Source organism: Hordeum vulgare, chromosome 1H (assembly GCF_904849725.1).
Source record: "Hordeum vulgare subsp. vulgare chromosome 1H, MorexV3_pseudomolecules_assembly, whole genome shotgun sequence".
In the NCBI taxonomy this organism is placed as follows: domain Eukaryota; kingdom Viridiplantae; phylum Streptophyta; class Magnoliopsida; order Poales; family Poaceae; genus Hordeum; species Hordeum vulgare.
Genome location: NC_058518.1, coordinates 508,003,534 through 508,027,688, shown reverse-complemented (window position 1 = coordinate 508,027,688; position 24,155 = coordinate 508,003,534). Strand labels below are relative to the sequence as shown.

General features: G+C 43.4%; 2 protein-coding genes across 2 annotated transcripts; one reads left to right on the top strand and one right to left on the bottom strand.

The window, feature by feature from the left end:
* Window positions 1–564: 564 nt before the first annotated feature.
* Window positions 565–3,553, bottom strand: LOC123451794 (anaphase-promoting complex subunit 10). The gene is made up of 6 exons (XM_045128338.1): window positions 3,311–3,553; window positions 3,134–3,194; window positions 2,940–3,032; window positions 2,116–2,186; window positions 1,366–1,470; window positions 565–827 (listed from the first exon to the last, which is right to left on the bottom strand). Exons 1-6 carry the CDS (start codon window positions 3,523–3,525, stop codon window positions 758–760), a joined length of 615 nt encoding a protein of 204 aa, XP_044984273.1. The 5' UTR covers window positions 3,526–3,553; the 3' UTR covers window positions 565–757.
* A 10,460-nt stretch (window positions 3,554–14,013) lies between these two features.
* Window positions 14,014–14,939, top strand: LOC123451785 (protein RADIALIS-like 3). The gene is made up of 2 exons (XM_045128327.1): window positions 14,014–14,419; window positions 14,557–14,939. The coding sequence occupies exons 1-2, from the start codon at window positions 14,151–14,153 to the stop codon at window positions 14,576–14,578; spliced, it is 291 nt and encodes a 96-aa protein (XP_044984262.1). The 5' UTR covers window positions 14,014–14,150; the 3' UTR covers window positions 14,579–14,939.
* Window positions 14,940–24,155: the final 9,216 nt, after the last annotated feature.

Below are 24,155 nucleotides of genomic sequence, written 5' to 3'. Positions count from 1 at the left end.
TTTTTCTGAGGGGTAATACTGGCATGAGGTAAATATTTATTTATTGCTTGTTTTTTCTTCTGTCCTGGACGGAGTGTTCATACTCAAGGCCCGACCTGGGCCCAATTTATGTTAATAGGCCCAGCTCGGTAGTCCCCAGCATTCCTGCTTGGCAGCTTCCACTGTAGAGGATCTTCCAATCCATTCCAGAAAAAATTTACTACAACTCCAAATTGATAGATGGAATTAAATCTGGGCATGGGCAGCCCGGCCCGGTGACCCGGCACGAGCCCATCCCAAAGAAGCCGGGCCAGGCCAGGCTTGCAGTTCGGGATGGGTTTTTAAGCCCAGGCAGCAGTTCAAGCTGGGCTCGGGCTTGCACAAATCACCATTTACACAGAGGCCCAGCCCGGCCCGGCCCAAAAATTCCCTTTTTAGTTCATTCAGGCCGGGCTCGGGCCTGAGGTTTGCATTTTTTGACCGGGCTGGGTCAGGCTCGGGCCTGCGATTTTTGGTTCGGGCATTCCAAAGCCCAGCCCGAGGCCCGGCCAGGTTTAGATGGAATGGAATACAACATCAGCCACATGGTAAATGTTCACACATACACTCCGATGCTTCAGCATCAGCTCAACCGACACTACATGTTCATACAGGCTGGATACTTCAGCAGCTACTTAATCCCAATGTCAGTGTTCATTCGTTACGGCGGGATACAGCGCGGGGGGCCACGATCAAGGTCCGCACCTTGGCTCCGATCGTGACAAGGGTTCATGGATTGTCACCTGATGGTGGAGTACATGATGAATTCCCTGGAGGTGACGTGGAAAGGCTGGCGGGGTACGGGGTTCCTGGAAAGAAAACAGGGCCTGAATAACAATAGGATCCATAGCGACAATGGTTCAAAATCTGCAGTGTATGCCATGCTTATTAGCTAGTTAAATCAGGTTAATCAGCAGATACTAGTTAAATCAGACATGATGCATTCCCTGTATTTAACTCATGCAACTCATGTACTCCCCCCATTCTTAAATATAAGACCTTTTAAAGATTCCAATATGGACTACATACGGGTGTATATAGACTTGTTTTACAGTGTATATTCACTCATTTTGCTCTGTATGTAGTCCATCTTCAAATCTCTAAAATGTCTTATATTTAGCAACAGAGGGAGTATTCAATTAGGGTTATATAAGCAGATATTGTCTGTCATATGCCTGTAAATATCTTAGTTCTGTGTGAACTCTCACTCTGGTCAACAGTGAATCAGGGTACCAATACCACACTCTTGGATATGATTGATGGTGAGAGGACATGGCCATTGGTTTTACCAAGCCATGTTAACATATATACTTGTATTAAGGGATGCAGATACGAAATCCAACTTACGGTCGTGGCCCGTATATCTTGATCTGTCGGACATGAGTGTCCCTCCCGTTCAGGTGATTGGCCAACACCGCGATTTGGAGCATAAATGTATGAACGAATGTTTCTCTGCACAAATATGCCAAGAAAGAGAATTATGAAACTGTCTGCAAAGGCAGTACAACTAATCGGTGGGATCCAAACAGTATCACTCTTAAACTTAGTTCTGAAATCATCACATATTTCTAGAGTATACTCTTGGGCAAATTATATGTCAAATTGGAAGCTAGCGCGTTATTTATGAGACTGAAATGAATTAGCTGCAGCCTCAGATATTCTTGCACTTGGACAAAGTATCTAAGTTTTTCAAAGTCCAAAGAAAATTCAGCTGCATAGCAAAACAAAATTAGTAACTCCGCCTATGTTGTCTCAACATAGCCGGTCCCAAGCTCGGGTAAAGGAGGAGGGTTGTGATAGGCTTGGCGAGCCAACATCAAAACTCAGCCACTCTTATGGAGATGAAACCCAAAAAGCAAAACAAAATTAGTACTAACGTAATAAACCATGGAATTCATGCAAGCAGTGGCCTGGACAGGCAGTGTGCTGAAAATTAGAGTCATCCAACATGTTGACATGGAATTTAATTGTCACAGGAGTTGGAAACATAGATGCATAGTATGCCATCAGATGGTAAGGTGAGCTACCTTCTGAAATTTCAATGCCTAGAGGCAGGAAAATAAAGGCATCACAGGGTTTAAGTTACAAAATCCATACCGGGGATCAGTGCCAGATAATGATATATGAACCCATCCTACTGGCTTCAAAAGGTCCACCGTTTTAATTTCCTGGAAGTATGGTAAATACAGTGGTCCATTATTTCAGAACAAAGAAAATATTATCACTGTAAATTTGAATTTTCAAGGATCAGTTGTTCACTGACAAGTATGCGCAGTGCAGAATCATTATAGAACCCAGAACATTACTGTAAATGTAACCTATGATATGTCAGAATATGATGCAATAGTAAGGTAGTTTTTTTTCTCAATAATCAGGGGTCACCCCCCGGTTCCATTTCATTACGAAAAGAAACCAACAAGTACCACAACTATATGTCTCAGCAATGTAAGTTGCAACTCAAACACAGGTCCAAAAGGGAAAAACACAACACAGCACTACAACCACAACTAGGCACACAGGCCCTCCGATCACCAGCCAGAAAACACAACATGGATAGCATCCTCTTGATGTGAGTTTCACTTCATATATTCGAGTGCGCTCATGTGTTGCATTTCCCATGGCGGTTGCCCTCACATGTGAGTTTCACTTCATAGTGTAATCCATAACCATAACACATCGGAACATGGGTAGCCCCAAGCTCCGGAAACCCGAATGCACGGACCAGGTTCTTAGTTTGGTGCAAGATGAGGATCAGGGTTAGAAATCGAAACTGAAAGGGCGAGGCATCAAATGCCATCCCCAAGCAACAACATTTGCTGAGTGCTCTCACCATCAAGGACAGACCATAACTTGTAGTTCAGAGATACGCGCGAGCTCTCTCACTGGGCACCTCACTGCTATGTTGAGAAACCAGGAATTACCTTGAGATTGTGGAAGCCATCACCGGCCCGGATGGAGATCTTGCTCGGCGTGTAGCTCTCGTCCAGCTTGAAATCGACGTAGAGCGCAACAAGCTGAAAGCCCCCAGCAACAAATTCAGAAACAGAAATCCAAACAAAACTGATTGGGAAGCAGCAGCAGCAGCAGCAGCAGCTCGGCGACTCATAGTGATCACCTGCAGCTGCACCTTCTTCTGGAACTGGATGTTGACCAGGTGCGGCTGCGCGCCGTCCGACCTGACAAAAAAAAAATCCACCGGCGGCGGCTCGGCTCAGCCTGTGATTCCGCGAGAGAAGGGAGAGATTTTGAGGGGGAGAGGAAGAGGAGGATGGATGGGGTCGGGGGCGCTTACTGCCAGTAGGTGTCGAGGCTGTCGTCGCGGAGGGAGGCGACGCCGTTGCCGGGCTTGCAGGAGCTGACGCTCCAGGCGGCCGTCTTGGCCATCTCCCGCATGTCGCCCTCCACCGTCAGCTCCGGGCAGCCCTTCAGCCGCCCCGCCGCCGGCGCCGCCGCGGCCGTCCCCGGCGTCGGCGTCGCCGCCGCCTCCTCCTCGCCGTCAGACTCCATCGATTCGGCGCGATGAGGGCAGAACAATTTGGGGGAAACAAAGAGATGGTTTGGACTTTTTTTTTCTTTTTTTTTGAGACAAGGGTTTGGTTGGACTTCCGACTGTGGCCCGGACGGGAAGGAGGTACATGAGCGTAGCAAAGCGGCCCAGCCTGGCTCGGCCCGCCAGCCACGTCTTATATAAAGCCCAGGTTTAGCTGGCCGCGCTGGGCTTGGCCTGGCCCCCGGTTGTGGAGCAATTCTCGCTTTCTAGTTGAGCAATCGAGTAGTCTCCAACTAAATGTTCAGAGTGAGCTCATCAAGCATGCACCAATTAAACTGCGGTTCAGAGATTTGCGGCGTAACCACTTGATGAATGAAATCTGAATTTAAGTAGTGTTTCTGGCCCAGGTCCTGGCAAAGTTTGCGTGAGGAGACTAAACAATCCAATCGACAAAATAAAATTCCATCCTATTTTATCCTGTCACATGTGTTCGACACACTTTTTTTTTGCGCAGAATGTGTTCGACACACTTGCACGAGCTTAATTTTGGCTGTCGTTAATTCAAGGCCGGTCCATCTGACGGTAGTCATAAAATATTTGCCAACTCAGGGGCAGTCACTCCTCATGAATTTTAAAATATATTCAAGATTTTTTGAATGAATTTAAAGAGTGTTCATGTATTAAAAAAAGGGGCTTATATTAGAAAATTTCAAAAACATGTAAGACAAAAAATTTGACAGGAAAACTAGGAAAAAACCCTCAAGAAAAACCAATGGAAAATCGCAACCCAGTGGAAATAGAGAAACAAAAAAACACTTTCAAAGCTGGTGAGAAAATATCCAGAGGCATACAAATTATAATAAATGGCCTTGTCAGTTACTGTCCATGATGAGCGGTTTGTACGAGGACAGTATCATTTTACATTATGAGCGAAGAATAGGAAATTCGTCGAAGAGGGAAAGGGAGGAAAAGGTGGTTCGAAAGGAGAGAGAGAGAGACAGGGAAACAAATTAAAGCGGCCCGGCCTGGCCCGCCACGTCCTAGCTAACTAGGCCGGATTAGGTGACCGCACTGGGCTAGCCAATGGTTTGGTAAAAGTTTGATATGTGTTTGGTAAAATGATTTTCAATTTTTTTAAAAGGTTGACAGAAAATTTCACCTCAAATGATAGTTTTTCTTCATTTACGAGAATGTAATTTTCTTTCATTTGCTTTATTCATAACATCTGGCTGCGAGAGTTTCTTCTCGTAAGGATTTTGCAAATTTCCTTCAGAATATTTTTGTTTCATTAAGAAGAAGGAGAAGGAGAATAAAGTGTCTGAATGGAATGGCCCTTTTCTGACAGAGGCGAGTGCCCTGAAGACAATGGTGTACCGTCTGGGCAGTTGTTTTCATCATCTGGTATCTCCAAAAGCCACGATAGGAGTAGCAATCTTATCTCTGTAGCCGTCGGTCGATTTGAAAGATCTGCCACGGCAGGCAGTAGATGCTTATCCTCGTCGCACCCCCACGAACGCAGGCAAACACCCTCCCTCCTTGGGGGCGTGCGGCCAGCAGAATCTGTCTACGATTGTTCTTTCTCCCCCACAAAATTTTACGCTCATGCATACGTGCAAAAAAGAGCAACGTTCACCAAGCAAGATTCTTCGTGGAGCAGCCACCTCGCGCTGGATAGTACTGAGCCAAAATGCCATTACTGTATTTATCAATCGCCAACCTGCAATAACTCTGGAGCCTGCCTTTGACCAGCTCCGTTGGAGCTGCTGAAGGTTCTAACATGTGCAAGTTGTATATTTACAGATATGCAGGATGCAGCTAGTGGCCGGCCCGCAAACTTTTGGGAGAATATATATATGCTTCTTCTCAATCTCAAGCCTGCTTGCTAGTTGCTACAACTGTTTTTGATCAAAAAATCAGGTAGCATGTATCACCGTGGAGGCGTGGACAGCCCTGACCTGATAATGATTTTGTTGTCGCTGCTGCACGCCAAGATTAAGAATCTTCCTATTATTTGTGCTTTTGCAGGTAGATGTAGCATATATTCTTGGCCGTGGCTGTCAGAATCCGACGCCCTGAAGGCCAGAGAAGATAGGCCCAAGTTGGGTTGGGTGACAATTTGATTCGACAGGGAAGCGTAGCGTTTTCTGTTTATGAACCCACTTATCATTCCATTTATGCCCTTCCAGTGGATCTTAGGCTTCCACACCCCATGGAATCGAAGAACTGTTAATGTATACGCTGCTTCCCTCGGTTGCATTCCATTTATGCCCTTCCAGTGGATCTTAGGCTTCCACTACCCATGGAATCGAAGAACTGTTAATGTATACGCTGCTTCCCTCGATTGCATTCCATTTATGCCCTTCCAGTGGATCTTAGGCTTCCACACCCCATGGAATCGAAGAACTGTTAATGTATACGCTGCTTCCCTCGGTTGCATTCCATTTATGCCCTTCCAGTGGATCTTAGGCTTCCACACCCCATGGAATCGAAGAACTGTTAATGTATACGCTGCTTCCCTCGGTTGCATTCCATTTATGCCCTTCCAGTGGATCTTAGGCTTCCACACCCCATGGAATCGAAGAACTGTTAATGTATACGCTGCTTCCCTCAGTTGCATTCCATTTATGCCCTTCCAGTGGATCTTAGGCTTCCACACCCCATGGAATCGAAGAACTGTTAATGTATACGCTGCTTCCCTCAGTTGGTCAGTTGTTTTTGCACAAGTGATTTCAGTATTCGGTGCTCTACAGTGACATATGCATACCAAAAGAATAATAGACTAACAAGTGAAGTTTTTTTTTTCTCATGGCCTAGAGGAGTACCACACAACAAGTTTTATATATAACTACTTGTATGTACTCCAGTATATAGGAGCCAAATTAAAATTTTGGGTAGTGGCTATTTGAATGGATGCATATTTTTTTTCTCCAACCGGGCTCACACCCCTTTCCATTAATCACTTGACGGTAATACATCATTTGAGTGGATGCATCTCTTATGATTCATTTTTTTATTTTTTAGAAATAAAATGAAAATATTAATTCAAATTGAAAAGGAAAACATACCAATGAAACTAAACACTAAATTTTTGCCTTCTTCTAAATAAGTAAAACAAAAACAAAGACAATCATGGAATATACTTTTTTATTGCAGAGATAATTATTGTCTGATATAGAGCCCCCCCCCCCCTCCCGCGCTGTGTTTCCAATTTCATCATCTCGTATATATCTTCTAAAGTCCTGATATCTCCTCCCTATAGGCTCCGATGGATACAAAGTACCTAGTCATTTGTCAGGCCTATTATAGCATATATAACTCAGTATCACTAGTTGAATGGTTTGTGCCATATGTCCCCCACATGAATCTCACCACAAAAGTTACACCCCATACACAACAAAAAAACTATATTGTTTTTTCAACCACCTATTATGCACCGAGCAAGAACTACAGATACTCCATCTATCTGCAAAGAATTTAAAAGCCGTCCGATAGAGCTAACAATCCTAACGATATGTTGTGCATCACAAGTTCAGATAGTAGTACAGATGAGCGATGAGTGTTAACCGTGATCTCCTCGCTTGCCAGTGTGTTAACAATTCCGTCATCGCGTTGTGACGGCCTCACGGGCAGAATCCAGAATCTGTCAATCATGTGGGATTTTTGCTTGTCAATGTGGCATACGTTCTCGGTCAGCCATGGTTATCAGAATCTGGCTAGCGCCTTGGAGATGGGAAGAGATAGGGCAGAAGTAGGGTGATAGTTTGATTTGAAAAGAACCCATATCATTGTTTTTAACCTTTTTATAGGATCAAATTATAGCTCCATTAGTTCGCTTCAAGTGGATCATAGACTTACACACCCCATGACATTGGAAAAGTACTTTGTATATGTCTTGGTGCACGTACGCATATGGTAGTGTCTAACAGAAAACATATCCCATCACTTTTCTACTTTTACTCACGGTTAACAACTGACAATAGAAGAAGTGCATCAGGCTAGGTAAGCAACAAAATGTTGCATCTCTCGGGCCGTCAGGGAGATAAGATTCGAGTCGACAAAAATATATGATCGGAGATTCATAATTGTTCCATTTCAAATTTCACAGAAATTTAGAACTTGCATAGATAGTTCTACATAATCACGTGTATCTTCTAAATATACAAATTTGTTGAAAACTCGCATACAATACTTGAAGGTCACCAAAAACTCAAGCACACGTCTAAAAACACGCAAGTCCTTCAACAACATATGCAAAAGCGAGAACCTTAGTTTTCACTCAATTGTATCTCGACTTTGAAAATTCTTTTCCAGATTAGCCATTGAAGCTGTATTTTTTTGGTCAAGTTATCTATATATGCTTTAAATTTTGTATACAGTTTTTCAACCAACCATATTCTACATACAACAATTAAAGGAATATTGCAAGAACAAGGACCATTATCTATATGATACATTAATCATCTATTCGGCATCTCAATTTCTCACATTTCGCCAATTTTTTTGGCTTCATCCCTCTAATATGATCGCATACTAACTGAGTTATATATGGCAGAACTATAAGCCAGAAAATTGTATAAAAAGTTGACAGCAAATGCATGACCGATGTTCCTATGAGAAAATAGTAATACCTATCCATTGAGAGGATACGTCTTCTGTTATGCAACGGAAGGCTAAACAATCAGCAGAGTACATGGAGAATCAATTTGGATCAATTTATGATATGCCTTGAGCATATAGCACTATCTAATACATAAACCACTCGACCATAATGGAGTGTTAAATATTTGCATTTATCAAAATAATTACATGTACCCTTGCTGGACGTTCAACTAGTGTTTGCTACTTGCAGTTTTAACTAGCATCTAATACCAGTGAGGTCACTAGTGCAATGTGGCAATACCAATTTACCCCGGTGGGGTGGTATCCAGAACGGAGTTGGGGACAGATTGGAGTAAGTGATGAAGGTAGAGTGGTTAAGAGAAGCAACACGATTGGAGACAAGAGGCTCAGGTCCTCAGGTGACCTCGGAGAATAGGATTTAGGATGGATATAGGATATTTGAAGGCCATTTGGTGGCTAGGATTTATCTCATCCAGGATATTAGCATGTAAATCTAGGGATATAGAGATTAAAGAGGGGGATAAGAACACAACATACTTTCATGTTGTTGCTAACGAGAGGAGAAGGAAGACTATGGTCCATACCCTTCAAGGACCTAATGGCACCACCTCGGATAGCAAGGAAGTGCTAGATATTGCTTCCACTTTTTATAAAAGCCTGTTTGCCAAGGAAGAACAGACATGCTTCTCCTTATCCCCTGATTTCTTCTCCAATTATGAACTAGTAATCTCTGAGGAAAATGAACAATTAATAGCTCCCTTCTCTAAAGAAGAAGTTAAGGCTGCTGTTTTTGGCTCATATTCTGATGGGGCCTCTGGACCTGATGGCCTACCATTCCTTTTCTACCAAAAAATTCGGGACTTGATTAAGCATGACCTAATGGCCATGTTTTTGGATTTTCATGTTGGCAATTTAGACATCTATAGGTTGAATTTTGCCACGCTCACCTTAATCCCTAAGGAACCTGATGCCTCTGTGATGAAGAAGTTTAGACCTATCAGCCTCCTAAATTGTGTGTTTAAGATCTTTACTAAGGTCCTTAGATTAGACCTAATCATGAATAATCTTATTTCTTGCAACCAGTCTGCCTTTATCAAAGGTAGGTACATACTGGAAAGTGTGGTTACAACCCATGAGCTTATCCATTCTGTCAATAAATTTGAGGATAAAGGTGTAGTCCTTAAGCTTGACTATGAAAAAGCATTTGATAGAGTGGACTTAGACTTCCTCAATGACTTACTCAAATTGAGGGGTTTTGATGGTAGATGGATCAATTGGATCTGGCAGATCACTCACCAAGGGTCTGTAGGTGTCAAGATGAATAAGCTAGAGAGTAGTTTTTTTTTCTTACTAGTAAAGGGTTCATGCAAGGCGATCCTATATCCCCACTTCTTTTCAGTTTAATGCTGGATTTGCTGACCAGAATGCTTGCCAATGCCTCTACCAAAAACCTGGTCAAGAGCATGGGTCACTCCATCATCCCTCGGGATGTCATGAGCTTGCAATATGCTAATGACGCCATCATGTTTGTGGACCATGACCCTGCACTTGCGAAGAACCTTAAATGGGTGCTCACTTGCTTTGAGCAGGTCTCAGGCATGAGGATTAATTTTGACAAGAGTGAAATGATACCAATGAAGTTGGTAGAGGAGGAGATTCAATCTCTCTCCAACATATTTGGCTGCCCTTTGGGTAAATTCCCCATTAAATACCTAGGGATCCCTCTTCACCATGATAAACTATCTAGAGAAGACATTCAACCTTTGGTTGATAAGATTCTCAAAAGGATAGCTGGCTGGAGAGGGAAACTCCTCTCTTATGCATACATGATTGTTCTGATTAAAGCTTGTCTAGCTAGTATCCCCATCTACCTCCTATCCTTTTTCAAATTCCCTAAATGGGCAGTGGACCTGATCAACACCCAAATGGCCAAGTGCCTTTGGAATGATTTTGAAGGCCACATGAAAATCCATCTAGCTAACTGGCCACTGGTGTCTATCAAGAAGGAATTTGGAGGATTGGGAATTCCCAACCTTCAAGACCTGAACATTGCCTCTTGGGGGCTTGGATTAAGAGATATACAAATAGTGAAGGCAAGACTTGGAAGGATTTAGTATACTCCAAGTATAAGCCTCTTCCCAACATCCTTAGAATCCAGATAATGGTGGGGTCTCTACTTTTTGGAAAGGAGTGATCTAGGCCTCTAGAGCTGTTAAATTTGGATACCGATGGGTAGTTGGCTGTGGCAGAAGTGTGAGCTTTTGGGAAGACCTGTGGTTTGGGTCCTCCCCACTTTCTGTCCAGTTTTGGGACCTGTACTACATCTGTAGAGAAAAAGGCATCACCATTAGACAAGTGTGGATGGGGGCACCCTGAAACTTATCTTTAGGAGGTCCTTCATCCCTACACTCATGAAATCCTGGTATGAGCTTGAAGCTATTGCCTCAAGTGTAGTTCTCTCTTATGAGACTGATGCACTAGTCTGGCAATACAATTCTAGTGGTACCTATACCTCCAGCTCTCTCTATGCTATCATAAACTACAGGGGGGTTACTCCAGTTTATATACCAGGAGTTTGGAAGCTGGTGGTTCCCCCTAGGATCCAATCTTCCTATGGCTGGTTTCCTACAATAAAATCATGACTAGAGATAACCTCCTGAAAATGAACATACAAAAACCTAGTGACTGTGTATTCTATTCTGAACATGAATCTTTTCAACATTTGTTTTGTGATTGTGTAGTTGTTGTGCGGGTTTGGAAGGAAATTTCATCCTTATTTAACATGCATATAGGTGCCTCTATCCTTTCCTTTTCCTCTTTTTGGATTGCTGGAAAAAGACTAGAAGCCCTAAACACAGTAGTTGCTGCTGCTCTCTGGATTTTTGTGGAAACACAGAAACAACATTGTGTTAAATGGGGCAGTTTGGTTGTCCATGAAACAGATCAGGTCGCAACTCTCAGGAACAATCAGAAAATGGTGGCTGCTCTTCAAGGACCACATGTTGGAGAAGATCGACACATTCTACCTCCATCTCCAACAATTGCTGAGAGGGCCATTGAGGATTGGGTGGGGGTAGATGGCTTCCAAAGTGAGCCACCTGCTCTCAAGATGTTGTCCACGGTTCATACCGATGACGTGCTGAGCCCGACCTCGGTCCTCCAGGCGCTCGATTCCCCTGTGGCGCGTTATGCATGAAGGTGTCTCTAGAGAGAAAATGTTCCCCGTTTGGCACATCCCTGAGTTTTCTTTATAGCCTTCCTTAATGTCGTGTAATGCTCTGGGACCCGTGTTTGCCTCCTTAGCATGGCTGGTAGATATCCAGAGCTCTCCTTTTGTGTTGTGTTTTATCTTTCCTTTTACCTTTTTAGACTTGTATCTTGAACCTGACATTATGGCTTCTTAATGAGTAATGGAACCGGGGAGCTCCTCCCTATTGATCTAAAAAAATTTGGCGTGCAAAGGATACACACGGCGGACCTTATTCTTTTGTGATGTGCATGCCAAAAACTTGCCACGCGGTAGTGCTTTTGGTGGGTGGGTTGTGTCGACCATGTTTCTTACTTTTTTGTGGGCTGAGGACAAACATGGGTAATAATTTTAGCATGAACTAGCACTATAGCGACAAGAAAATCATCGACTCCCAAAAATATTTTGGTTTCCAGTAGTGTGGGACCACTACATTTCTTTATACGTGGTACGATTTTGATTATGTTCCGAAAGCATCTTTTGTATATCGGTTTCGCTAAGTCTAAGTCGACGATATATCCATTAGATCTTACATGGAGATCCATACAGATTTTTAACATTTTTATTTATTATTGTATCCATTTGATTGATTATACAATTTTTTTACGCCATGCACACCTGTTGTTCCCAAAGTTTTAAATAAGGGTTAGCGGGCTGGTAACGGATTGTGTTTCACATAGAAAAATGCGGATAGCGGACGATATTGCGGGCGCTATGTCCACCGACAACGAGCAAATAGAGTTGCATGCCCGTCGGCTATGTGCAACTACATGTCCATGACAACACACAAATACAGTTGTATGTCTGTCAGCTGTGCACAACTACATTTATGTATTTTTATTTTATTTTAGCCTCAATTGATAAATAATAAAAATATATTCATGTATCAGAAGATATAATTAACGAAAAAAGGCTGAAGAAAAGTTGGGAGCAAAGACAAATACAAAAGAAAAATAAATGAAGAAAAATAAGACAATGATGACCTAAGTCTATGTCCACGGAGAACTACACACCCTTTCAGGCGCAAGCTGAATTTACACGTGTAGCTGGCTCTACTACTACTGTATGTATTGATATTTTAACCATAATTAGAAACCCATATACATGTATGTTTATTCCATTTTTGTCTGACTTATTATGTAGGAAATAATATTGGCTATTCGCGTACGTATATATTTTTTGGAAAAAAGCACACATGAATGTACTTGTTTAATTCCTCAAATAAAATAATTTTATGATTTGCTTATGCATAGGTACATATCCTCGGACCATAAATCACAAGGTAATGTCAAATCTCATCGTAGGCTAAGGGAGGGAGCATAATTGTTGCACTGGTGTAAAATTAGCATAGCCTCAGACCGTAAATGTCTGTTCGATCCTAGTTCTATATATTAAGTACACATGTGTTTGCTGTTTGGTGTCAAATTAACATAAATCCTATACATTCGATGTGAAGCGTTTATTTGCATTGACATAATCTCACTTACAACTTATCGCCTGTGCTTAAAACACAAACCACCTAGTTCTTGGATATCATGCCCCCCCTCCTCCCCCCCCCCCCCCCCCCCCCTAAAAGTCATCACTTGTGCTCAACACACAATCTACCTAGTTCTTGGATACTACCCCCACCCTCTATTTATTGAGCTTTGTATCACAAAAGGTTGCCTCTCAACATTTCGGAATTAATTTCCAAAATGGAGGGACAATCTAGAATCAAGGAGGCGTGCCACACATCCACTGGGCTTCAGGAAATACAATTCTTTACAAATACAATTTTTGTTGCAATTAGTTCTTAAAACCATAGTCAGAGACATGCACTAAATTGCTGGAGCTAGATTTTTTATATTATTCTCTCATCCAAAAAAGCAAGATATATCCTGGATCGCATGGCCAACGCGCACCCGCTTTCTGGTGATGGAATCCCAATCTTCCTAACTAACTATTTGTAGATAGCGATATGATGCTCTTAAAATAACTACATAGCTAACTCCTTTACATGTTACAATTAGCTAATTTTCTTTATATGTTATGCTCTCTGAATATAATGAAGAATGGAGATGTTTAAGGGTACACTCAAGAAAAAACAGCCCAACATTATTACCGTAACAAATATGTCGATGGTAGAACCAATATCATCACGCTCGCAAGAAGTTGGTTGAACGAACCACAACTCTAGTAAAAAGAACAGTTTTTCGCTATTTTGTAGTGCAAATAAGAGTCGGCATATATGTACATGCACACTTCAAAGCTAATAGAACTTGGTTAATTTGGTGTAACCAATAATTAACTTTTATTCACTAACCATCGATTGTCAACTTTAACTACGAGCGCATACATGTATATGCATGTAGGGATGCATATATATTGCATTTTTTTTCTTTGAATCTTTGAGAGGGAGGATGTGAGGAAGGATGCCGAGGCGATTCGCGACGCAAAAGGGCCGAAAAGATAGAAAGGTAGATCCCCCACTTCCAGGGGACACAAATGTTTGTTCCTTTCTCCAATCTCCTCGCTCATCTCGTTCTGCCTTGCTGCTTCAAAATTCCTCTAGTTTTTCCCTCTCCACTCGTATGCACATTCCTCTTCTTTTCCGGCCACACACAAAGCTGAATCGTCCTCGACTGCTATAAGTAGCACCTCTTGTCACACCTTCTTCCTCATCCATCTCACCAGCAGCCAACATCCAAGCGTAGTTCAGGTCATAGGTCGAGGTACGTACATAGCAGCTTTGCCAGCTTAATTGTCGATCGAGGAACCAATCGTCGAGCGACGTCAATGGCTTCTCTGTCAATGAGCGTGGGGTGGACGCCGAAGCAGAACAAGCTGTTCGAGCAGGCGCTGGCGGTGCACGACAGGGACACGCCCGACCGCTGGCACAACATCGCCAGGGCTGTCGGCGGCGGCAAGTCGGCGGACGACGTGAGGCGCTACTACGAGCTGCTCGTCCATGACATCGCCCGTATCGAGGCCGGCAAGGTGCCCTTCCCCGCCTACCGTCCCCCATGTCCCGGCCCCGGCCACAACGCCAGCTACGAGGCCGACAGGTATGACCGCCATCACCGTGTTTCCATGCAGAGGCCGGGGGTGACCCCCCGTTTCAAAAACATTAAAAATTCTCTGTGCTTCTTCTCAGTTATGAATGCGCTTAAGCTGGAGTTAATCACGTAATTTCTGTGATCAGGTTGAAGCACCTGAAGATCTAGGAGATAATCGGTTAATGGACAAGAAATGATGCACACTAAGCAGATGGATTGAACGAAGCAGCATGTGCATATGGTGCTTGGGGTGTACCTTTTACTATAAGCGTGGCTGCGTGGGCATGGTGTCCATGTAATATATACATGCAAAACTAACCGGCAGAAAGAGTCGGCCGACCATGCAGTGCATGCATGTTCATAATACACTAGTGGCTATGGCTAGTGGTCTATAAGTATGTACTGAGACCGACTTGTCTCCTTACTTCCATGTGTTTAACTTATCTCTCTATTCTGATGTACAATATTTATATTATTGTCTGCACATGAACCATATATCCATATCAATGGAGAGAAAGATTAATGTTAATGCCAACTATGTTATACACACACTTACTACTACTAATACAAAGATTAAACACATGCGGTGTCACACATTTTTTGGGGAGTATTCACGGCTTAGCATCTCGTTAGGGTGCCATGATAGAGGCTGTGGAGATCACCAGTATATGTGTTAAAACAATATTATTTGACCAAGGACAGAGAACACACACCCATTGATCAGATGACAAAGCAGAACCGAGAACAAATCACACAACTACAAAGCACCTATCTCATGCTAGGGTTGCCATCTCTCCTTGCATGGGTGCATCGTTGTCGTTGATGGCGGAGCTCCCGCGGATATTGTGATACCAGGTCCGGGCCATGGGCCGCTTCCCAACCTTCCACCCGTTGAGGTCAATGATTTCTCTTTCACTCAGTGAAACCGCTCCAACATCCCCTTTTATGTTGGAGGAGCCGCTTTTGCTATGCTTATTACTCCGAAGAATCACGTTAGGCAGCCGTTTGTTTGCTCCCCAAGTTCAAGGGTTTGCAGAGGTAAGCCCCCACCCCTAGTTGAGAACTGTTGTAGAAATAACTAATTTGCCTCGATCCTACCCGCTACTATTTGGTAAAATGGTCAAGACGACGACAAGTCAAAAAATTTCAGACCTTCATGGTCAACCAGTCAACAAAAAACCTAGTAAAAAAACAAGGGAGGCTGAATAAAAGAAGAGCTAAAGGAGCCCAAGTGAAGAATTGCCTCAGACAGCCAGAGCGCATCATGGTAGCTAGAGGGATGGATCACCGTGGACTCTAAACCCTCCAATTTTGACTAGTCTTCATAAATTAGGGCAACTCCAACGCGAATCACTAAATCGCACGCAAATATCCGGAATGGAGGACATTTTTTGCCATCCAATGGCGTACACCAAAATTATTTGGACCGCTCATGTTATCTGGAGTCATATAACCCGACAACAAACTGGGGAAAGGTTTTAGGGAGTATGGAAGTCCTCCACGTTAGATTCCAACACACTGTCCAACCCAAAAAACTCACCTAGATCCCTCCACCCACTCCGTACCTCCCCATGTGCTCCGTATCCTCAGTCTTGGTGTGCGTCATGCCGTTATACCACACCAACCATCTCCCAGGCCTTGCCAGACCTCCGCAAATTCACCCAAGTACCTTTCCGGCTTGGACTACGCTGTCGTTCTACCCCGGATTTGGCTGCAACCTAGGTATCCTCTTCTCCTACAATTGATTTCCATGGAGGACACCACACCCTGTAAGTGTTTGGCCAATTGCCATCGCCATTTTTTTATGTTCTCGATGTTTATTGGTTTTTCTTCGTCGTATGAGGAGGATGAAATAACAATGATAAAGGCGATTCTTGCAGAGGTGATGCATGAGGAGGAGCGTGTTATCAACTAGAAGTATCAATAAAGGGGCATCAAGTGTTGAACAAGAATAAGACATGGGGGCATCTAAGGTTGGCGACGACTACTTTTACCCCAATGCACTATGATCCCTATTTTTGTTGTCGATTTTGGACACATCGACAAGTGTTCGATTGCATCTACCATGGTGTTCGTTACTATGATGATTACTTAATCTGAAGAAGGAAGTCCTTGGAACCATTGGATTCTCTGCTTTAGAAGTGCATGGCTACAATGTGGATGCTTGCCTATGACACGGCTACATATTCTTCAGATGAGTACCTCCGGATGTATGAAAGCACTCGCCTCAAACTAATGGTCAAATTATCTACTAAAGTGGTGAAGGTGTTTGGATTGCAGTACTTGAGATTACCAACTCCCGCAGACACAACAAGGCTCATGAAACTTGAAGAATCAAGAGGGTTTCCATGTATGCTTCGTTCCCCGGATTACATGCACTAGAAATGTAAGAACTGCACATATGCTCAACAAGGGTAATACCAAGGCCATTGCAAAAATCCCACCACCATTCTTGAAGGAGTTGCATCACATGACCTTTGGATTTGGCACTCTTACTTTGGCATGCATGCATGGTTCTCAAGATGACATCAATGTGTTATGATGGTCTTTATTGTTTGCAAGGTTGTGTTCAGGCGAAGCTCCTGAGTGCAATTACACTCTCAATGGTCATGACTATAACATGAGGCCTTCTTCAAACCAAGAGGTAACAAAAAGTGTCCCTCCAACCAAAGATAGGAAGCTGCTAGAAAGGATGTTGAGTGGCCATTTGAAGTGCTCCAAGCCTATTTTGGAGTGTTTGCGAAATTCCTAAACTAAGACATTCTAGGAGGTGATGGCAACTCGTGTGATCATCCACAACAACATGATTGTGTGGGATGAGAGTTATGGATTGGCAATGGTATGTGTTTTCAAAATGTGGGTGATCCTATCTAGCTTTGAGAACATAATTCAATGTCATTTGAGGGTTTAAATGCTTCATCAGATTCACAATCAAGGAACTCATGAGAAGCTTCAAAATGACCTGGTTGAGCATCATTGGTTTTTATTATATAAACCACTCGACCATAGTGGAGTGTTAAGTATTTGCATTTTTTCAAAATAATTACATGTACCCTTGCTGGATTTTCAACTAGCGTGTCCTACTTGCAGTTTTAACTAGCACCAAATAACTAGTGAGGCCACTAGGGCAATGTGGCAATACCAATTTACCCAAGTGGGATGATATCCAGACCGGAGCTGGGGAGGCGATGTGGCCGAATAGAAGAGGATCCATATGGGAGGCGGTGTGGCCGAATAGAAGAGGATCCATATGGGAGGCGGTGTGGCCGAATAGAAGAGGATCCATACGGGAGGTGGTAAGCGATGAAGGTAGAGTGGTTAAGAGAGCAACACGTACAGATTGGAGACAAGAGGCTCAGATGACCTCGGGGCATAGGATTTAGGATGGACATAGGATATTTGAAGGGCATTTGGTGGCTAGGATTTATCTCATCCAAGATATTGGCGTGTAAAGGATACACGTAGCGGACCTTATTCTTTTGCGATGCGGGCCAAAAACTTGCCACGAGGTAGTCCTTCTTTTAAAAAAAAACTGGTTGCAGAGATTAAATTGTTGATGACCGGCAGGAATTTTATCCCTTAGAAAATCGGTAGGGTACAAAATAGAGTGGCAGATCGACCAGCTTTATACAGTCGCATGGAGTGTTCTACTACGATGTGGCTTAACCATGTATAGCACCCCTTGTATTGAGGAACTTGTGCCTCTCTATTATGATTCTATTTATTATTCATAAATAAAACTACCTTCTACCTCGCTTCGCTGGCTACACTGCTGCACCTTTTCTTTTCTTCGGGTGAACACTGCTGCACTTAACCTATTTATAGAAAAAAAAACAAGCAACAGAAAAAACAAAGCTACAGAAGGAAATAGCCCTGCAAAAACGACTGAAGAAAGAACACGCATCAGTTAACCGAAGCACAACTCACAAAGCACCATATACTCCCACTAGTGGAAAACAGGGCATTAAACCCGGTTCCACAAGGCCTTTAGTCCCCGTTCTTAAACCGGGACAAAACAAACGGGACAAATACCCAGAATCTTTAATCTCGGTTGACTTACGAACCGAGACCAAAGGAGCTCCACGTGGCCGCTGCGGGGCGCCCAGGCAAGAGGACCTTTAGTCCCGGCTGGTAACACCAACCGGGAACAATAGATAGCCACGCGTCAGCAGCTCGCAATCGCTGGGTTTTTTCTAGCCTCTGTTGCTCCTCATGGTTCTTCCTCACCCTATCCGGTCATCATGTCCCTCTCCTTCCGCTCCCTGTGTAGACGAATCCATCCCGTTTCTGCCCCTCTCCTCTATGTTGAGCCACCTTCCATTTCCGCTTGTTTCGCCACCCTCTCATCCTGCGCGGGACCATGTAGGATCCGTCCTACGGTCCAGTCGACCTCCAGGTTTGCGGCCAGCTCCCTCCCCCCAAACTCACCCACCCTCGCGCACAACCGCTGCCGCCTCTGCTTGCTGGAGCTCGCTCTCTCATGTCCTCATCAACACTGGATTGTTGCTTCCCAAATGTGTTGACTTTGCCACTACTCCAACATTCCTTAGTGAATATGCCATCTACTAACTAGAGCCTTGACCGGTGTAGAAACGTCAATTTTGTGGGTTTTAGGGCGGTAAGTACATAGTTTTTCGGGTTTTTTGTCCCATGGAGCACCGATTTTTTGTTTAGAAAAGGAGGGTTCCCTCCGGCCTCTGCATCGAAACGATGTATGCAGCCACTTTATTTATGAAATCAAATAAATATCCAAAGGTTCCGAACAAGCTCTAAAGTGGCAACAAAATCATCTAATGAGATAGAAAAGATGCCACAACCGGCAAAAATAGGCATAGATGCCTAACCATCTATCCTATTACCGGACCGTCATCCAAACCGGTTGTAGATATCTCGCGCTACCATCTCCCACCGGATAGACCCAGTAACCAAAGGCTCCCTGATTTCCGCACGAGTGAGTAACGACCATGTACGGATCAGCGTCGATGCCCTGTAGAGTACCTGCAAGAAATTAACATTTGCTAATCTGTTAAAGGTCACATCATCCCTATAGTTCCATATAGCCCAAATTAATGCACATACTCCTATACGAATATGTGTGGCAATAATTATGTCGACCCCATTTAGCCACGTCCCAAACAATGTATCAATGCTATCCGGTGGTATGATATTAAATGCTATACGGACTGTGTGCCATAGGATTTTAGCTAGTGGGCATTGGAGCAAGGGGTGTTTGATAGTCTCATCATGGTCACGGAAGGAACAACGTTTACTCCCCCCCCCAATTTGTCTTTGCCGAATTATCTATGGTAAGAATCACCTTCTTGTGCACAAACCACATGAAGACTTTGATACGCAAAGGCACTTTCACCTTCCAAATATGATTGGACTTGGGTATTGTTATTGTGTCGATGAGGCTTACGTACATCGACTTCATAGTGAAGATGCCAGTAGGTGTTAGCTTCCAATGAAGCGTATCGTCCTCCTCCGATAACCGTACATCGAGTCTTGTGACTCAGCCTGGGCATTCGGGTATTTTGGTTATTTCGGTTCGGGTAGTTCGGTTTATGGGTAATTCGGGTATTCGAAAATGGGAACCAAATTTGTTTCTATAAAAAAAAACCGAATCCAAATTACCCAAAATTTCGGTTTGGGTAATTTGGGTACCCAAAATACCCAAAATATTCGGAGCATACATCAACTTTTGATATGAAGAACTCGGATAGTATGGGTATTTTTGGATATATGGGTATTTTAGTTAGTATGGGTAACAAGTTAGTGTAATAATAACATGAAAAATTTGGACAGTATGAATAATTTGGGTAGTATGGATATTTCGGGTTTTCCAGACTAGAACCCGAACCCTAACCCGAAAACCGAATAGTCAAGAAATGAGAACCGAACCCTTACCCGATACCCGAATTACCCGGCAATTCGGGTAATTCGGTTCGGTTCGGGTTCGGGTAACGAGTTCGGGTACCCAAACGCCCAGGTTGACTTGTGACTAAGTGCAACCATGCCTCCCATCTATGACCTATTATAGCTCTCCGGAATTGAATATTTAGAGGGTTAGGCTGTAATATTGTGGCAACATATGCCTCGTTACGCTGAACAATATTATAGAGATATGGATATTGTATGGCTAGAGGCGCCTCCCCCAACCACATATCCTCCCAAAATCTCGTAGACTTACCATCTCCAATGATGAACTTTGCTTTCTGGAATAATGCCGCTTTCATTTTCATCAAGCCTTTCGAGAAAGGTGAATCATTGGGCCTCACTGTTACCTGAGCCAAGGTTCTAGATTGTAGGTACTTATTGCACAGAATTTGTACCCACATGCCCTCCGTCTCCATAGATAGTCTGAACAGCCATTTTCTTAGCAGACATGTGTTCCTTACCTCTAAATTTTCAATAACCAAACCTCCGTGTTCCTTAGGTCTACAAATAATGTCCCACCTAGTAAGCAGGTACTTCTGCTTAATTTCATTACTCTGCCAGAAAAAGCGGGATCTATAAAAGTCCAATCTTTTTCGTACCCCTACCGGTACCTCAAAGAAGGACAGAAGGAACATCGGCATGCTCGTGAGAACTGAGTTAATCAGTATGAGCCTTCCTTCGTATGACAATAGCTTACCCTTCCAGCAGCTAAGTTTTTTCTCAAAACGATCCTCAACACATTTTCATTCTTTGTTTGATAACTTACGGTGGTGAATTGGTATACCTAAATATTTGAACGGTAGGCTTCCCAATTCAGATACAACAGTTGTTTATATGAATCTTGTTCATCTTTGGCTCTCCCAAAGCAAAACACTTCACTCTTGTGGAAATTAATTTTCAATCCCAACAACTGTTCGAATAAGGACATTATAAGTTTCATGTTTCAGGCTTTTGCAATATCATGTTCCATGAACAATATAGTGCCATTAACATATTGTAAGATAGACACACCACCATCCACTAGATGTGGTACTAGTCCACCAATCTGGCCTTCCTCTTTAGCCCTCCCCATTAGAATTGCCAACATGTCAGCAACTACACTGAATAGGATGGGGGACATTGGGTCTCCCTGCAGAAGCCCTTTGTGCGTTTGAAAGAAATGTACTATATCATCATTGACTTTAATTCCAACGCTTTCTTTTTGTACAAATGATTCAACGTGTTTCCTCCAAACCTCATCAAATCCCTTCATAAGTAAGGCTTGTTGTAGGAAAGGCCATTTAACCTTATCATACGCTTTCTCAAAATCCACCTTGAAGATCACCCCATCTAGGTTCTTCGAGTGAATTTCATGCAGTATCTCATGTAGGACAACCACACCCTCTAGTATATTTCTATCCGGCATGAACGTCGTGTGACTAGGCTGCACCACTGCATGCACGATCTACGACAATCTATTCATCCCGACCTTTGTAAAAATCTTGAAACTCACATTGAGAAGGCAAATGGGTCGGGACTGTTCAATGTGCACCGCCCCTCCTTCTTTCGCAACAACGTAATTGTCCCAAAGTTAAGGTGAAAAAGCTGTAAGTGGCCATTAAACAGGTCCTGAAACATTGGAAGTAAATCACCTTTAATGATGTGCCAACATCTCTTATAGAACTCAGTCGGAAATCCATTCGGACCTGGTGCCTTATTGTTTTTCATATGTGAAATTGCATCAAACACCTCTTTCTCCGTAAATGGTGTGGTTAATATCTCATTCTCATCATCCCCGAGCGGAGTAATATCACCGACCATCTGCTCGTCCATGGACACAAAGTTGTCATCAGGCTCCCCGAATAGACGCTTGTAACACTCAGAGATATACAACTTCAGATTTTCGTGTCCCACGATCGTACCCTCGTCTTGCTCAAGCTAGTAAATTATTTTCTTTCTGTGTTTTCCATTCGCAATGTGATGGAAAAACTGCATATTGTCATCACCATAAACCACCTGCCACACTTTTTCTTTAAGTGTCCATTTCAACTCCTCTTCTCGAAGAAGCTATTTAAGATTTAGTTCTGCGTGTGCTCTAGATGACCTCTCATTGTCATCTAACAGCGTGGATTCCGCTTTTAAGTCTAACTCATTTATAAGATTGAGAAGTCTTTCTTTCTCCTTCTTATATCTCCCGCTCTCATGTTTAGCCCAGCCCCTTAAAAACTGTTTTAGGTGTCTAATTTTGTTTTGCCATCGATCGACAATCAATGATTCCCAGATGACCTTAGCCCATTCTCTAGCTATTAGGTTCACAAAGCCTTCTTTCTCAAACCCTGCTAACTCGAAAGAAAAGGTATTCTTGTTGCCCGCATGTGTAGTGTCACCTGAGTCAACAAGCAAAGGGGTATGATCAAAAATCGCTCTCGGCAACGCTCATGTTGTCACGAGAGGGAATTTCTGCTCCCAATCCACACTAGTGAGAATCCAATCCAACTTCTCAAAAGTTGGATTAGGCAAAGCATTGGCCCAAGTAAATTTTATGCCCAATAGCTCAATTTCTCGCAAATCTAAGCTTTTGATATTTGTGTTAAAGATAAATGACCATCTGCCATCAAAGTTGTCGTTATTCTTTTCCTCTCTTCGCCTAATGATATTAAAGTCTCCCCAACCAAAATTCGTAACCGCTCATCCCCACAAATTTGGATGAGGTTGGCTAGGAAATCCATTTTTAACTCTGGTTGGGCGGCACCATACACAACCACAAGTGCCCACTGGAATCTGTCCTCCTTCGAGCGGACTCTAAATTTTACAGCGAAGTCCCCGAACACTACGTTTCGGACTTCGAACGTTTTGCACCTTACCCCAAGTAAGATCCCACCTGACCTTCCTATGGGCGGTAGACGGTGCCAATCAAAGTCAATACCACTAGAGACAATACTAAGAAATTGTGACGTGAAATTATCTCTCCCAGTTTCCATTAGTGCAATAAAATCTAATTTGTGTTCTAATGTTGCTTCCGCTAGAAATCTTTTTTTAGCCAAGTCTCTAGACCTCTGCTGTTCCAAAAGATTTCTTTCATTTGTCATCTTTTTTTTTGCAGTCTTAAGTCTTGCGCTTCTGCGAACCGCAGATTCAGGATAAACCTTGCGCTTCCAGGGGCGTTTCGCCTTATCCTGTTCAGCCATTTGATCCATATAATCGGTCTTAGACTGTGCGCATGCACTAAGTTGCAAAGGGTCCACATAACCCTCCGAACCAATTTGGTTACCCTCTTGTGGCAATAGTGATGGTGGCCTAAGATCCTCACAGAGACCGTCTAATGCCTCCATCCCTAGTGCATTAATATCAGAATCATCCATAGGCTTAACTCCCGCAATATTCCTAAGCATCTCCATAGCTCTCTCAGCCTCTAAATCTAAGAGATTGTTCACTGATTTTGATATTTCCTTCCCATTATTACCCAGACAAACCCCGATTTGGTTTGCACGTAATATAATATCATCATCTGAAAAATGCAAGATAGAACAATATTTACTAACCAACATACCTATAGTTGTCTCAATGTCACGGAGCTGGGCCGTCCGCATGGCACAGCCCAACTGAAGATCGTCGATGTCCGACTGAGCCTGGAGACAGCTACTCGTCCGCCTCTCTGTTGTCGCCAGGTCGGGGATCCCTTCGAAGGTGATGATCTCCTTGGTGGTATGCCCATGCAGACGGTGGCCTCCTGCCTCTTGTCTGGGGCTCGACTGCCTAACGCCGGCACGCACGATCATCTATGGTGTGCCCGACAGAACAGTCGTGCCCACCTCGGTCGCACCCAACA